At 44.5% G+C, this 17,481-nt stretch overlaps 1 protein-coding gene across 2 annotated transcripts; it reads left to right on the forward strand.

Annotated features, from left to right (window-relative positions):
- The first annotated feature begins 830 nt into the window (after positions 1 to 830).
- Positions 831 to 12,499, forward strand: LOC108098702 (homeotic protein spalt-major). 2 transcript variants are annotated; one of them, XM_043208624.1, is made up of 4 exons: positions 831 to 1,471; positions 6,469 to 10,346; positions 10,481 to 10,561; positions 10,922 to 12,499. In XM_043208624.1, exons 1-4 carry the CDS (start codon positions 1,321 to 1,323, stop codon positions 10,949 to 10,951), a joined length of 4,140 nt encoding a protein of 1,379 aa, XP_043064559.1. In that variant the 5' UTR covers positions 831 to 1,320; the 3' UTR covers positions 10,952 to 12,499. The 2 variants fall into 2 exon arrangements, with proteins under 2 accessions (XP_043064559.1, XP_043064560.1); XM_043208625.1 differs by having other exon boundaries at positions 832 to 1,471; positions 10,481 to 10,557.
- Positions 12,500 to 17,481: the final 4,982 nt, after the last annotated feature.

Consider the following 17,481-nt stretch of genomic DNA (forward strand, 5'->3'; position numbering starts at 1 on the left):
ATGAATGGCTCATAATATTCTCACACACACACACATGAGCAACTCACACACACTGACACAGATCAACCGACGAATAAGCGAAGTCACCCAAGTCAGAATTCCCCGATAAAAAAGAGGGTTTTCATACGAACAATAGCGAAGAATACAAAATCTTATAAAACCGAAATTAAAAAAGGCAACAACAACGCTCATAACTGCGAGAGTGAGACGGCGAATGTGGGATAGAGAGAGAAGGAGCGAAAGAGGGCGCAACAAATGGCAGGCTCTCTTGTGTGAGTGCAAGTGAGATGGCAGGCTGCCCAAGGGCCCCAAAGGCAAGGGGGCGGTGGTTCCCCATCCCCTCACCAATAAATTATGATAAATTATTAATCGAGAGAGCGAGCGAGACGGGGAGATGGGCACTACAACAACAATGGCGCAAAGGTGAGCCGCAAAAGGCGGAAGGAAGTCGCCGCTTCTTCTTCTTTTTTTCTCTGCCCGGAGAGAGAGAGAGAGCAGCTCATAATTCGCCGAACAAGTTTCATAAACGTCTCTCGATTTCCAGGTAAAAACGGCGACTGCGGCTGAGCATCCTCGGGGCAGCAAAAAAAACACAGGAGAGTGAGCGGGCCGGCAAGAGTAACAGTAACAGCAATTTAATAAAAATTATGATGAGAGCGAGCGAGAGGCGCATATGAAAAATAATATGAAATGCGAGCGGGAGAGCGTGCGTGTGTGTGTGAGTGAGCATAAGGTGGGTTGGTTGATGTCAAGATGTAATAACACACACGCACACACACTCGCGCAAACAAACCGGTTGTTCACGAAGCCAGCCGAACGAAAGCCGACCGAAGCCGACGAACTCGAGCGGCTGTTATTCGTGGCGGCTGTTATTGTTTGTGTCACTCTTGTTTGGACGCGCGTTGCTGAACGTTCGCAGCGAGCACTCGATTTCTCTCAGTGCCGCCATCGGCCCACGTTGCGTATGCGTAACGCGCTCACACACTCAATTCTTTTTGCGAGTTTTCCTTCGAGCCAAGTTTTCCCTTAAGTGCCGCGAAAATCCCACAAACGATGACAATCATCGGGCAGCTGTAGTTTGGCCACCAGCTGAATGCGATAAATAAATTAAATACGCGCAAAGGCCAGCGGTAATACGCGTTTCCCACTGCCGACGGCAAAACACAAAAGTGCTACGAGTAACTACAAATATAGTTATTTTACCCCTTAACAAAAATTAAAAAAAACAAAAATATAAACACAGTGCAATGATCAAGCAGAGTTAAATAATATCCACAAAACAAACACACACACACAAAAGTGCTAGAAAAAGTTCTCTTGATGAAAAATCACCTGTCCAACGTTCTGTGTGCGATGCGTAGTGACTTCAAGGATAATCACCAGGAGACCATCAATAAAATGATACAATTTGGTACAGTGAAATATGGCATTGTCAAACAGCTGAAGGATCGCGCTCGCAGCGCCGACAAAGGTGAGCTGAAATTCTACTTAAGGGGAAAATGATCAATAAGTAAAAACAAACACACGCATTTCCATCACTTTTGCTTTGAATGAAATGTTTAAAATCGTTTTTGACATAATTGAAATTTCTAATAGACAAACATTCAGATGTTTTGGACATGAGTCAAAAAGAAAATTCTGCGGCTGCCTTTTAAATTTTGTTATCCTATTTGTCATTTGTAAAAGTTTTTTCTTCAAAGCACGAACCAAAAATTAGAAAGTATTTACCTATCAGCGGAACATAAAACAAATTTGAGGGCATTTTCCGAACGAGAAAGATTTTGATGCATAACTGAACCATTTAAAATTAGTTAACAAAATTTGTCAATATTGCTTTCTTGTCTACTTCTTGAACTTTGGTATAAACGAGTTTTGAATAACAACCGTTTTCCATTTGAGTGATAAGACCACAAAAGGAAACAAAATTTTAGACAAGACATTAATAATTGTGGCATGAAAGGCAGAAATCGTAGGCAGGCATTTAAATAAGCCTCAAATCTGAGCAAAGCTTATCAGGTCTTTAAAAATGGTATATACAAATTTAGAAACACTGTCTGCAGCGTCGACTGCACCAGTTTTCCCCCGATTATATGAACAAATTTATACATATAAACTATATTTCTTCGGTTTAGCATTTCCAGTTTCTGATTTGATTTAATTTGAACGTTAACAGCTGCTATTGGTTAACCCCTTCGTGCCCCCTTGTGATCTTGTTTTTTATGATAAATCAAAAATCGATTTCGATTTAATGGAGCAACTTAAAAACGATATGATTTAAATATGGCTTCGACGCATTTTATATTGAAGAAATAACTTTTGGGAAAGGCACAAAAATAAGTTTGCCGAGGTTTTATGTTTGTTTTTTGGAGGCCTCTCGGCAGGCGTGTTTCTTTAATTGGTTTTGAAAGCTTCGAATTTCGGAAATTTGCATGCCAGTGAACTTAATTATATTTATTGAAATTTTAAAGGCTGTTGAATCAAGTAAGTTTTACGACTAAGGGAAGTGAGGCAATGCTGGATGTAAACCTTTCAAAAATCAAATTCCTCAAATTTTTTTTCTATTATCAGAATCTTGTTTTGTTGCGCTAAAATTGAATTTCAAAAAGTTTTCCTCTAATTAAAAATTATTTGGTGAAATAGGGTACATTTTTCATACAATTTAATTTTCCAAACTCATTTCGTGTTTGTTTTTATTCTCACATTTACGCTTATATTCATAATTGCAAATGAGTTCACATTAAATTTTGAATATTGCTGCCCATAAGCTTTAAAAAGGTGATAAAAAGTTTGCGCGTGTGTGTGTAGATGAGGATATTTTTTCTTTTTATCAATTTGTTTGGCGCGGTTTTATTTATACACCGCATATGATGGCATATAGGTACATAAGTTGTGTATTCGCATGTGTGTGTGTGTGTTGCTGCCGCTTCAGGCATTAATAAATGTTAACTCATTAGTGCGGGATAATAAATTAAATTAATATCGCAAAAAATGAAAATCGAAGCAGATTCGCAGCGAGTTGGCTCTTATTTCCATATGATTTATATGGACTATATACCTTTACGGGCAATTTGGTCGGTACAAAGCCAATTCTGTGAATATGGAAGTGCTCATCAATTTGTGTCGCTTTTTGCTTTGTAATCGAAGTCTCGCTCGCATAACTTAATGACATTAATTATTTAATTATTTTTATTTATGCGGTTTTGATTTTTCCCTTGGTTGTTTTTTTTTGCTACAAAGTCCCTATTAAAAATGTATGCCAAAAACTTTGATGGAATTCAATTGCTGCGCTTCCCCATTGTGACCTATGGCAGCCAAATCCGATCAGACCGGACTTGGCTATATATTATTCAATTATGCCACACACTCCACTCCCCTCCGTTGTTTTCAGCTCGCTTACTTTGTGTATACTTTATGTAGTTATTCGCATTTCTTTTTTGATTTTGCATTTTCCAATTGGCTGAACATTTGTTTCACCTCAGGCCAGCGAGCTCACGGTTGGTTCGCACCGATTTGCATATTGAATATGACGATGGAATAATTGAAAGTCAGCCCAGAACTAAAGTCGAGGCGTATGCAAAAGTCACTCATAGAGGAATGAACTGAAAAGTGTCGAGGTAGAGGTACGAATCCAAGGAAATTTCGAGTTCAGCACACAGAAAGAAAAGTTTTATTCAGTAATTAAAAAAAAAACACTTGGTAAATAAATATACAAAACATAAGTAAAATCTAAGGTTTTTTAAAACAGATTTTGAACCATTCATTAAATTATTTCTTCATTTTATGTATTTCTTAAATTCTTTTTTTCCACACTAAAAACAATTGTTTAAATTGCATTAAAAATCCCATTTAATATTTATCTTTACTTTTTGTTAGTAAATATTTGGTTTCCTTGGGAAGAAATTATAAAGAACGTTTGGCCATAAATAAATAAGACAAATAAATTTAAATGGTTTGTGTTTTGTTAACTTATACTTGCATATTCCTAGAAATAAATTTGTTTTAATTAATTTACCATACCAGTTCTCACTACCTCAAGTTCGGGTAAAAAATTGATTTGCTGAAAGCCAAAATAAACCAAGACAAAATTTATTTGCAGCGAAAGTCTGTTGAAAATATTTGGACACATAAACTGCCAAAAAGTTGACATTAGTTAATGAGTTGATGGACAGGCGGGGTTAGCAATTATGAGTATTTAAGGGCGGGGAGGAGGGGGCGGGGCGTGATACTCCCCAATCGTTCCAACACGCGGGATTTATTCGTTTTAGTTGCGCATGAAGAGTGGGAATAATTCACTCGAATTTAGCCAGCAGACTCGGCCGAATTTATGGCTTGACTTAATCCACCTTTAAACTGGCGCGATTTAATTTATATAGGAGCGGTTTGTGTGTTTCAACAATGGGAAATATAATTTCGTCTCGTTTCACAATTTCATATTTATTTATCTGGCAGATACGAACGCACGGAGCACGGGCGGAATGAACCTCGCCGGTTGTCAGTAGGACAAAATACGACTCGGGTAGACAAAAAATAAATCTTTAAACGGCTCACCAACTCGCACACACACTCGGTGGCACATGAGAGGAGGAATCGGTGTATATATAGACTTAGTTAAATGTTTGGATATTTTGTTTTGGGCGCCCACGCGTTTGAGGAACTAAAATACGGCAAAACTAAAATCCAAAATCGAAATGGGAATCGAAATCGAATCGGGGGCTAAGGCATTGGCCTCACACAGGGCAATATCTCCCTGTCTTTGGGAACACCAGGGATCACCAACACCAACACAATAAACAAGCTGCGTTTATTGTTATTGTAAATTTAACAATTTTATTACCAATTGCAAAATGACTTAACCATGTTCGAGACAATTTTATGTTCGTCATAATTGGAAGTTGTTTTGCTTTCTGTGTTTTCTGAGCTGCCGCCGCTGCCTGAATGCCTAACTGAAAGGTTTATGGCAGCATTATAATTAATTTCAATTAATTAAAATACACTTCTGTTATCAGCAATCATAATCATAACTTCTCGACTGAGCGGTTTCGTTTTTGAACTGCAATTGCAGCCCCAAACGAACAACATAAACAACTCGACAAAAAGCGTTTTTAATTGAATCTCGGGCGGCGGAAAAAATATCTTTAAAATGAATTCGCCTCCGAGAAGTAATAATACAAATAATATTAATGCGATCGATATGCAAATGGCGCTGATAGTCGCCAGGCGCTCTATCTGCGTATCTTTTTGTACTCGGCAGCTGTATCTGTATCTGTGTATCTGTGTATCTTTTGTGGACGAAAACAGAAAACAGAAAACTCGCCCAACTCGTTTGATTTGTGCAGAAATATGTTTTATTATATATATCGGACGAGTGTGGCCCCAGTTCGTTGGCTCAGACTTATCATAAATTATATTTTATGTGCGTGTGCGGCTAAAGTTGCCGGTGTTGTTGTTGCTGTTGCTGTTGCTATTAATGTTGCTGTTGCTGTTGCTGTTGCCGGTGGTGGACCAATCTTTGACTTGGTTTGCTTTTTAGGCTCGCCGCGATTAATTAGTCAGAGGCACTGGACCAGGCCAAACGGCTGTCAACTGCTTTCTCCCCTTGGACAGCTCACCTGGCAACAAGTGAGCATCAGTCGGCCAGCAGCAGCAGCAACAGCAACAGCAGCAACAGCAGCAACAATTGCAACTGCCTGCGATCGACTTGCAGACTAATTGTGGGCTGAAAAAAAACAGCTGCGGCTGAGGGAAAAGGAGAGAGAACACATGCTTCAACAAGAAATGTAATTGCATTCAGTTGGCAGCAGCAGCAACTAGCAGCAACTAGCAGCAACATCCCCACTCCGCCAGCAACTTCAACGCATTGCAATGAACAATTGCCGGCGATTAAGTCATATGCAGCAGAAGGGGGAGGAGGAGGGGAAGGGGGATGGAAAGGGAGGGGGAGAGGGGGTGGCAGGGGGCCAGTTAACAGGTAGTTGAGTTATCGCGAAATGGGCAACAATCCCAACCAGCTTCTCACTATTTTGGCCTTACTCCATCTCGGGGCTTCTTTCACATTACGCAGAAAAACATATGAAAATAAGTTACATATTGTTAACTTGGCAGGAAAGTAATCTATTAAGTACCTGGTTCGAAATTAAAAATCACACAATTATTGAAAATAATAAAATAATTGCTTTTCTCAATTTCGATTGTTCAAAGCCAATTAAGATATGTATTTACTTACTTTTGCGCTGCGAATAATCGAATGATGAAATCTTCTTAACAAACTGCCTGTTTTAAGTAGAAATTGGTTTAGATTGCCAATGAGACAATCCAAGTAATATTTTAATAAAGTATATGAAAATGAATTTGTTAATCCCAGCAATCGAATTGTTCTCCGTTTTGAATAAGCTGTCATTTGCTCGAGCTCAAAATTCACTAAATTCGAGAAACCCAATTAAATGTTGAAAATGCTTGCTGTTCTTGCAGACACCGGAAGCGATCAGGAGGAGAATGGTGGCTGCTCGCCACTGACCACGGCGACCACGACGGCGAGTCCCAGTCGGAGTCCCGATCCCGAGGAGGATCAGGAGCACCACGAGGAGGAGGAGGAGCAGCTGCAGAGCGAGGATAAATCAGAGGTCAAGCCAGAGATCGAACCCGTGGAGGATAACAACAACCGGGTGGCGATGACCAAGCCGAGCTCCGAGGAGCGGGAGCCGAACGCCAGTGGCTCCATGCCGAGTTCCCCGGTGGCGGAGGCGAGTGCCGAGGAGGCGGCCACCGAAAGGACCTCCGAGAAGGAGAAGGACATCGAGGTGGACGTGGAGATGCCCGATGAGCAGCCGAGCAGCGTGCTGCCCTCCTCCACGGAGGCGACTCCCGCGGGAGGAGCAGCTGGAGCTCCAGTCACCCTGGAAGCCATCCAGAACATGCAAATGGCCATTGCCCAGTTTGCGGCCAAAACAATTGCAAATGGCTCGAGTGGAGCGGACAACGAGGCTGCCATGAAGCAGCTGGCCTTCCTGCAGCAGACGCTCTTCAACCTGCAGCAGCAGCAACTGTTCCAGATCCAGCTCATCCAGCAGCTGCAGTCGCAGCTGGCTCTGAACCAGGCCAAGCAGGACGAGGAGCTGGAGGAGCAGGACGCGGAGCAGGAGCAGGACCAGGAGCAGGAGACGGACACGTACGAGGAGGAGGAGCGCATCGCGGACATGGAGCTGCGCCAGAAGGCGGAGGCCAGGATGGCGGAGGCCAAGGCGCGCCAGCACCTGATAAACGCGGGAGTTCCCCTGCGCGAATCCTCGGGATCCCCGGCGGAATCCCTCAAGCGGAGGAGGGAGCAGGACCAGGAGTCGCAACCCAGTCGGAGATTGAGCTCAGAAACCTCTAGGAAAGAGGAGGGAGCACAGGATGCGCTGGCGAAGCTCAAGGAGATGGAGAACACGCCGCTTCCCTTTGGTTCCGATCTGGCCAGCAGCATAATCACCCACCACGATGACCTGCCGGAGCCGAACTCCCTGGATCTCCTGCAGAAGCGCGCCCAGGAGGTGCTCGACTCCGCCTCCCAGGGAATCCTGGCCAACAGCATGGCGGATGACTTCGCCTTCGGGGAGAAGTCCGGCGAGGGAAAGGGACGCAACGAGCCGTTCTTCAAGCACCGCTGCCGGTACTGCGGGAAGGTATTCGGCTCGGACTCTGCCCTCCAGATCCACATCAGATCGCACACCGGGGAGCGACCCTTCAAGTGCAACGTGTGCGGCAGTCGGTTCACCACGAAGGGCAACCTGAAGGTGCACTTCCAGCGCCACGCCCAGAAGTTCCCGCACGTGCCCATGAACGCCACGCCCATTCCCGAGCACATGGACAAGTTCCACCCGCCACTGCTCGACCAGATGTCGCCCACGGACAGCTCGCCCACCCACTCTCCCGCCCCGCCCCCCATGGGCAGCGCCCCCGCCTCCTTTCCACCCGCCTTCCCCGGACTGCAGAACCTCTACCGCCCGCCCATGGAGATCCTGAAGAGCCTGGGAGCCGCCGCCCCGCACCAGTTCTTCCCGCAGGACCTGCCCACCGATCTGAGGAAGCCCTCGCCGAATCTCGAGGAGGAGGAGGAGGGGGAGGGGGATGTGGCAGTGCCCGTGAAGAACGAACCCATGGAGGAGGGGGAGAAGGAGCATCAGGAGGAGAGGGAGAGGGAAAGGGAGAGGGAGAGGGAGAGGGAGCAGGAGAACGCAGAGTGCTCGGAACCCGAACCCGAACCACTTCCCCTGGAGGTTCGCATCAAGGAGGAGCGCGTGGAGGAGGAGCAGGAGCAGCAGCTCAAGGAGGAGGAGCACCGCACGACGGAGCACCGGAGGACACCCTCTCCATCGGCAGATCATCAGCGATCCCCGCACCACCACCACCACCAGCACCACCGCCACAGTCACATGGGATACCCGCCGGTGGTGCAGCCCATCCAGCCAGCCGCCCTGATGCACCCGCAACCCTCGCCGGGATCCCAGTCCCACCTGGACCACCTTCCCACCCCGGGACAACTGCCTCCCCGCGAGGACTTCTTCGCCGAGCGCTTCCCCCTGAACTTCACCACCGCGAAGACCCTCTCCCCCGAGCACCACTCGCCGGGCACCTCGCCCTCAGTGGGCTCCCTGCCGCCGGGCGTGGCACCGCCGCACCACCCACATCCGCACCACATGGCCAGGTCGCCGTTCTTCAACCCGATCAAGCACGAGATGGCCGCCCTGCTGCCACGCCCCCACAGCAACGACAACTCGTGGGAGAACTTCATCGAGGTGTCGAACACCTGCGAGACCATGAAGCTCAAGGAGCTGATGAAGAACAAGAAGATCAGCGACCCCAACCAGTGCGTCGTCTGCGATCGCGTGTTGTCCTGCAAGAGTGCCCTCCAGATGCACTACCGCACCCACACCGGCGAGCGTCCCTTCAAGTGCCGCATCTGCGGCAGGGCCTTCACCACGAAGGGCAACCTCAAGACGCACATGGCGGTGCACAAGATCCGTCCGCCGATGAGGAACTTCCACCAGTGCCCCGTCTGCCACAAGAAGTACTCGAATGCCCTGGTGTTGCAGCAGCACATTAGGCTGCACACTGGGGAACCTACTGATTTGACTCCCGAGCAGATCCAGGCAGCTGAGATCAGGGATCCACCGCCCTCGATGATGCCGGGCCACTTCATGAACCCCTTCGCGGCGGCCGCCTTCCACTTCGGCGCTCTGCCCGGAGGACCAGGAGGTCCTGGCGGAGCGGGCCATGGAGCCCACAATGGAGCCCTGGGTTCGGAGTCCTCGCAGGGCGACCTCGACGACAACATGGACTGCGGGGAGGACTACGACGACGACGTCTCCTCGGAGCACCTCTCGAACAGCAATCTCGAGCAGGAGGGCGACAGGCCGCGATCAGGAGATGACTTCAAGTCGCTGCTCTTCGAGCAGAAGCTGAGGATCGATGCCACGGGAGTGGTGAACACGAATCCGGTGAGGCCGAGGTCCTCCGCCTCGAGTCACGGCCACTCGGTGGGCTCCACCTCGGCACCCACCTCGCCATCGGTGCACCCTTCGTCGAGTCAGGCGCCCAAGGCCAGTTCCTCGCCAGCTCGCTCGGAGGCCTCCCAGGGAGCCCTGGACCTCACACCCCGCGCTGCTCCCACCTCCAGTTCCAGCTCGCGATCGCCGCTGCCGAAGGAGAAGCCCGTGAGTCCGCCGAACCTGCCCCGCAGCCCCGGCCACGCCCACTCGCTGCTCACCTCCCCCCTGCCGCCCAGCGTGGGCATCGACTGTCTGCCGCCGGGCCTGCAGCACCACCTGCAGCAGCAGCACCAGCACCTCATGCAGCAGCAGGCGGCGGTGGCGGCGGCGGCAGCGGCGCAGCACCACCACCACCAGCAGATGGCGGCGCTCCACCAGCACCAGGAGCAGCTGCGTCGCGAGGCGGCGGAGGCGCAGCAGAAGGCGGCAGCAGCGGCCGCAGCAGCAGCAGCCGCCGCAGCAGCAGCGGCGCAGCGGCAGACGCCGCCGCAGCCGAATCAGCGGCAGGAGAGCGGCGGACCGCCCCCGCCGAATCCGCTGATGGGCGCCCGTCCTCCGTTCGGGATGTTCCCCAACCTGCCGCTCTTCCCGCCCGCCACCACCCAGAACATGTGCAACGCCATGAACCAGATCGCCCAGTCCGTCATGCCGGCGGCCCCCTTCAACCCACTCGCCTTGAGCGGGGTGCGGGGCAGCACCACCTGCGGCATCTGCTACAAGACATTCCCCTGCCACTCCGCGCTGGAGATCCACTACCGGAGCCACACGAAGGAGCGGCCCTTCAAGTGCAACATCTGCGACCGCGGCTTCACTACAAAGGTGGGTACTGCACTATATAATTCATTTTAGGTTTTTAATTCAAAGGGGGTTAGAAAGTGGGGTTTCCTCGTGATAGAAATTGAAAGCAAGAAAACTGATCAAGGATTTCCCTTTCTTTTTGTTCACTTTTCCAGGGCAACCTGAAGCAACACATGCTCACTCACAAGATCCGCGACATGGAGCAGGAGACCTTCAGAAATCGTGCCGTAAAGTATGTAAGTCTTCCATACTTCCCCCTCCCAAACTAACCTATCCCAAACTAACCAACCCCAACCAACTGCTAATCCAGATTCCTTAGATATTTTCTACTTGTAATAATTAGTTAACAAGATGCACTCTCAATTATTTTCATTGGTTGTGTATATATATTTCTGCTTTCCTTTAATCAGTTGAGCATATGCGTTTTGCTAATATTACATTAGTTTTCTTTGCATAATAAATTCTTTTTGAAACCCCTTTTAAATCCGCAATAAAAATCCTTGCTCTTCCCAAAACCATTCCCAATAAAATCCCCCAAAATCAATAATTTCCCCATTTTCTGACCAAACTTTTCCCCTTCTTCTATCTTTTTGCAGATGAGTGAGTGGAACGACGATCGCGAATAAGTAAGCACTCAAGTTCTACGACGGTTTCGATCGGATCGCTGCCCGGCGGTCTAGATCACTTGGCCCCAAAAAAAAGAAAGAAAAAGGAGGCTGGCGATCGCAGCCCAGACCCTCAGTCAAGATGCAATCGATTCTCGCAACCAAATGATCTCAAGATTTAGAGCGAAACGAGAGGTGAAGATCGGTCGTGTACACAAATCTTTATATTTATAAATTGTTGCCCACAAAATATTATTTGATTGTTGTTCCCCCGAATGAAAAGCGAAAAGTTTCCAACTGTAGACGCAGTTGATCGCATGATCGATTGCTCGATTATGCTGAAGCTCCCCGAGCACTTTCATAAACAATTTTTAATGGTCTGGCGAATGGAGAATGGGGAATTTCGCCGCACACACGATCACCAAAAGAACACTAAGAGGGATCATGAAACGTATCCAAAGAGCATCAAAAGCGATATGGAGATGGAACCAATATCTGAATATCCGCTTGGTATTGAGAGACTGATAGCGTTTCATGTTCCACAAAACTAAAAACGGAACCAGAATCACGGCAATCGGAATCTGTATCTGTGCATTCACATTCTGAATCCGTGAATCTGAATCCGCGGCAGCTGAAAAAATGCAGACAGTCAGCGAAGGCGTAGTAAAATCAAAATTCGAATTTAAAGCAAATCTTAAGGTATATGCTAACATATATATAATAAGACATGTGTAAATACGTATATATAATATATATGATATATGATAGCCAAACCCCCACAGACACAGACACAGACACACGCATTAGCATACACACACATACATGTTAATAATCTATTTGGAATGTGCAATAATATGACATGCTATAAATTTAGATGCGAACGCCGAGCGCAGGCTTTTGTTTCCTACTACTCGTAAATTAGATTTATTTTTCACTTCTTGTACATACTTCGTATGAATACACACACCCAAACACCCAAAACACACATTATTATTAAACACACATTTCGAAATCTAATCGCTTGCTTTCGAGAATGGGTTAACATAGGTTAATAAAAATGAAAGAAAACAAAAAACACTAAAAATATATATGAGAAATTGTGATATTAAATGTAAAAAGAAATACAAATTACGATTGCGGCGGACGGGGGAAACCCATCGGAGGCCCCCGCAAAATGCTTTCCATATCACAGATGAGAGAACCACAAAAGATATCTAACATTCATAGTTAATTTAGTCGTTAGCCGAGGGGACAATCCCCAAACCCACAAACAGAAACAGAAACAAAAAACAGAAACACACACCCCACTCTAATTTCTAATTTCTCTTCACTGGAAGGAAGGATTAACCCTAGCGATAAGTAAGTCTTCGAGCGATCGAACACGTATTGATTACCACAATTAAATTATACACGGATGCGAATGCGTCCCACTCTGTTCGTAGGCATTAAGCATAGTCCCATAATTTATTACGCAGCCCGAGAGCGAAAACAAACTAAAATGCAAATAAAAGTGAATCTATTGAGAAGAACGAATAAATATATGTATTTAAGTTATGAAAAATTAATAAACCATCTCTGAGTTTTCATTCGAATCGGATGGGGTCTTATCTCGATCCGGGGTTCTGGGAAAACCGAAAACTCTTTCCGAGATTTTCGTGGCAACAGATGCGGCTGGCTGGCTGTAATAAAAATGATTAGTCAAGTTTATTATCGTCATAATCTTTTAATTCGAATTCGAAGCGGACTATCGACGGAGCCAGCGGATCTCAGCCAAGCCTGATCTGATCCATAGCAATGAAATATTTTTATTGCCTTTTAAATTGATATTTTACCTTCAACAAATTTTTGCTGCCCGGTTTCGACTGTTTTTTGTTTTTATTGTTAGCTTTTTCTGGTTAACTTATTTCGGCGGTCTCGTATCCACTTTTCGATCCACTCAACGCGACTCGCCGATCGCAGCACCCGATCGCTTGGCTCTCTGGCATTTTAGTCGTTAATCAAAAAATTTCCTGTTGACATCGCTTTGTCATCTTTTTAATGACGGACACCCGCTGAGTTCTGAGTGTCTCTTCGGTTATTGTTATTGTTATTGTCACTGCCGCTTGGCCAGCTTGTTTTTGGCCCATTTGCTTTTTGTGCGAGGCGCTGTGATGGATGTTTGGACTGGTTTCGATTTGGAAATGTCATTTACATCTTTACATTCGCCAGGTGGCCGTAAAACAATGGAATGCTAGTGGATTAGCCAAAACTGAACGAGCTTAAGTGATGGGAGAAGGCAGGCTTTTAAAGAACTTTGTTGATTTGATAACAATCTAAAAAACAGGTTTAGTTAGATTTACATACATAAAAATTATTAATAGTAAAACATATTCAAAGTATGCAAAATTTAAAATTAATGGTATAATTTTCTTGAATAATTCTTATCCATAAGCATCTGTTTTTAAAACCATTTAAATGAATGATGCAACTTATAAATGTTTTGAAATTAATCGTTTTGAGAGGACATCTCATTCTGGGAATTAATTACTGAAAAACTATTTTTAATAAACTAGGTAAACCTTCCCAAACAATTACTTGATCTTGAGTTAAATTATTTATATAGAATATAGAATTTGCATTTACTGCCGTACAGTTCCCCTGGCAATTTCTTCACCCAGATATATACTGCACCATCTGCTCTACTTATCTGGCGGATACATGACAGAGTTATGCCGTCAGTGAGTAATTAACACGGTTAATATGCCAACTTGCTGATTGTCAACTGACAAACTGTCATCTGCGGAATAGGGGAATAACTCCGGATCGGATCGCCTCTGTCAGCGGAAGATCCGCTGTGCCGAAGATCCGCTGTAGGTAGGTAGTCCTGTATCTGTCAGCGGCATTTCCCGGCACCTTGAAGATACATTATTATGAAGGCACCTCGGGCACCGCAACCCTTGCAGTTCGAGGGTTGCAGTTGAGTTATGGTTCCATGTGGATGTTAATTCGAGGCGTGTAATTGCCGCTCCCATTCCATCAGTTTATTTACAAGTTTTCAACAGTTTTGTCACACATCCCGGCCACTGTTTTCACTCCTTTTTATAAGCCTTTTCACCAGCCTTCTGCCCCGCTCTTTAGTTTAGTTTAATTTGGGGCAATTTAATGGATTTACGGCACGAGAGGGCAAACGTCTCCATTGCCGCAGCCCGTTAAATGGCATCAAATTTAACTGGCGAATAAAGTGGCCGATCCACGCACTAACTGCAGCAACAACAACAATCGCCTGATAACTATTAAGATAACTACTGCAGCCATATTCGGATCGGGATTCGAATGGGATGGTGTGGGATGGGATTCGGTTTGGGACTGGGTCTCTGTTTGGGCTTGGGTGCGAGGAAAATCCTTGAAAGCGCTGGCAATAAATGCAAAAATCCTTACAAATAATATGAGAATGGTTATGGGCAGTGTGCGGGCTTATCGCAGGCATAAAACCAAACACACAGCGCAAACACCGAAAACAATCTAAACAAGAAAAATTGCACAAATTGCCGGGCTTCAGTTTGGTTCTCAGCTCTCGGCTTCATCGTCTCAGCCGCTGATATCGCAGCTTTCAACGTCATCATCGCCATCGCAACAGTGGGCCGGATTCGCGTTTCGGTGCTCATAAATTAGCCCCAGTTTAAACCCATATCAGCGGGTGCTCTGGAGATTTTAACTAATTGGAGGGCATTTCCTGATTTGCATTACCGTCGATATTTGACAAACGATTACATGATCGCATTTGAGTGTTTCCGTTTACTTTGTAATTGCCGATCGGAATCTAAAACGAGTGGTAATTTATTATTGATTAAAAGCGGACAAGCTACTTCCAGAAATAATTAAATAATTTCACTTTTACTTATTTAAGTCACATCAAGAGAAAGTTGATTTTGCGAAACATATTTAAACGTATGTATTTCGATACAAATTAAGATTTCTGTATCATACATTTATCAGATTAAAAGTCCTTATTTATTATTAAAAGTCTTGTCTGACAAGTTCACCACCAGTTAAAATACTATTTGAAGAACTTCTATAAGAATTAATGTTCTTAAATAAATGTGGTAGGTATTAATATATCTTTTTGTTATAACAATATACAGTAGAATCCGCTTATAGCGACTTTCAAGGGACCGACGAGTTTTCGTCTTTATACCCAAAAGACGCACTAAGCAGAAGGATTTAAGTGTATAAGTCTGTCTGGGGACCAATCAAGCCATCGAGTTTTCGTCGCAATACCCGGACGGACACTATAAGCGGAGTCGTTATAACAGGATTCTACTGTATTTAAAAAAAAAAAATGATTTTAATAGGGGCACAAATTCTACCTGTTGCGATCTTACTTAGTTATATACATACTTTAATAATTTATAATCATATTTAGGGTAAGATGGGGTAAAACCGCCAAAAATGTATATTTGACGATGTCAAGCTTTCATTTATAAAATGATCAATGATCCAAATCATATTTCTGAAAGTTTAATCCCTTGGCTACATAATTCATTTAGAAAGTTTTTATGTAGCTTTTATTTTAAAAGAATTGTGATCGTTCAGAAGAAAAGTTTAAAACGGCGGTTTTACCCCACCTAGTGGGGTAAAAACGCCATTCTGGTTTTAGTGTAGTTAAGTACCCAAATAATGTCAATAACTTCTGAGAAAAATTTTTATTCAATTCAAATGGATATTACATGTTACAACGAATATATTATATAAAAGTAAAAATAAGAAATTGAAGCGAAGTCATAAGCAAGTCGTCGAACTGCTGTCCGAGAGAAACCATGAAATATAGCTGATGCTTTTATGAGATATTTCTCAAGCGATGCCTCTTGGTCGTCAGTAAAAATCTGTAAAATAAGAATTACGTGGTTAAAATAGTTTTAAACTAAGAAGAAATGTCGCATTAACAAAGGTTTGAAACTGAAAATTAAAATATTCTTATTTAAAAGATAAAATCATTTTATACAAAACTGTTTGCAATTATCTGTTCAAAAAGAAAGGCTGTTATTTTTAAATTGAATTGAATTCAAAATCATGACATTACATATTGTTTAAATTGACAAAAATTGTGAATATTTGACACTTTACCTGGGGATGATGGCCATAATAAGCGTTGTGCGCTTTGTTGACTCGGTCTCGCAAAGTCTCTCGGGGAATCCCATATTTTTCGGCAACAACTGCCACCTTGCTGCCCTCCTGAACTTCCTCGATTGCCCGTTGAAATATATTTTCATCAATTTTTTATTTTTTTCTTGCGTAATTGCGAGGCATGATGCTGAAAGACATTCATTCTCGATTAAAACGAGTTTTTCCGTTATCAAATTGTGTGGCGTTTTTACCCCACCTTTTTGCGGCGTTTTTACCCCACGCGCCAATTTTTTTCGAGGTCACTTAGTTTGTACAATTTTGGAAATATTGACTAACTTGATACATGTACATCAGTATCAAGGTTCGTACTATAAGCGGACACTTACCTTTTTTTTTAAGCCGTTCACTTACACTTGATTGAGCAATCTTTATAACAAAAATTTTTTGGCGCCGTCGAGTGAAACAAAAATGGCGCTATAGAAATTGTCACGATAAAGCTGCAGTATTCCGACCGACTTCAAAAACCGCGCATTATCAATCAGAATCTACATTATCAACGGTTAATCGTTTCGGCGCTTCATTTGAATTTGAAATCCAAATGGCGGTTTTACCCACCGGCGGTTTTACCCCATCTTACCCTACATATATTTCATATATTTATCTTTAAAGAAAAAGTATTATCCCAATGTTTTTTGAGCACGTATTAGCAAACAAACTGGATTTTTATTATGACTCATAAAAGAAATAATACATTTCTGGTGTACTGTTCCGAGTGTATCGAATTGTCCCACTGTGCACCTAAACAACATGCCCAACGACACCAGCAACACGGACAGGGGCAACAAAAGGCAATAACAGCAACAACAAACACTGGCACACACACACACTCACACAAACAAACAATTGTGGAAGAGGAAATAAGAGGGGGAGGGGGCGAAACACTTTAATAGGAAAATCTAACGATTTGTTTGCATTTTTATTATTTCCTGCTGTTGCTGCTGAAATTGTCACAAAATAAAATAAAACTAACAATCATTCGGGCAAATATCAACAGGAATATGCCACCGCCCCACCGAAAAGCCCCTTCCATAAGTCTTGCATAGTAAATCCTTCCCCGGTGGAAACACCCGCCTTAATGGTGTTTGAGTAGCCGTATCTATGTATCGCCAAGTGTCAGTTTGGCACATCATTTGGCCCCAACACACAATGGCGGCCTCCGTTTGCGTTTGAGTTTGAGCCGCCGCTCGAAAGAGTTGGTCCCTGCATTTTGACGTCGGCAGATTTGGAGGGAACTCTGCCAGAGATCGGCGGACCGAAGACGCTTCTGGAGAACCCAAACTAGAGATTGCACAGAGAAAAACTGAAAATTTGTAACATGATATTACAGGATATTTTCGCATTACTTCAAATTATCATAGATCATCCTTTTTTTATTTTCATTTTCATTT

Source organism: Drosophila ficusphila, unplaced genomic scaffold, assembly GCF_018152265.1.
Source record: "Drosophila ficusphila isolate 14025-0441.05 unplaced genomic scaffold, ASM1815226v1 contig_607, whole genome shotgun sequence".
Classification (NCBI taxonomy): domain Eukaryota; kingdom Metazoa; phylum Arthropoda; class Insecta; order Diptera; family Drosophilidae; genus Drosophila; species Drosophila ficusphila.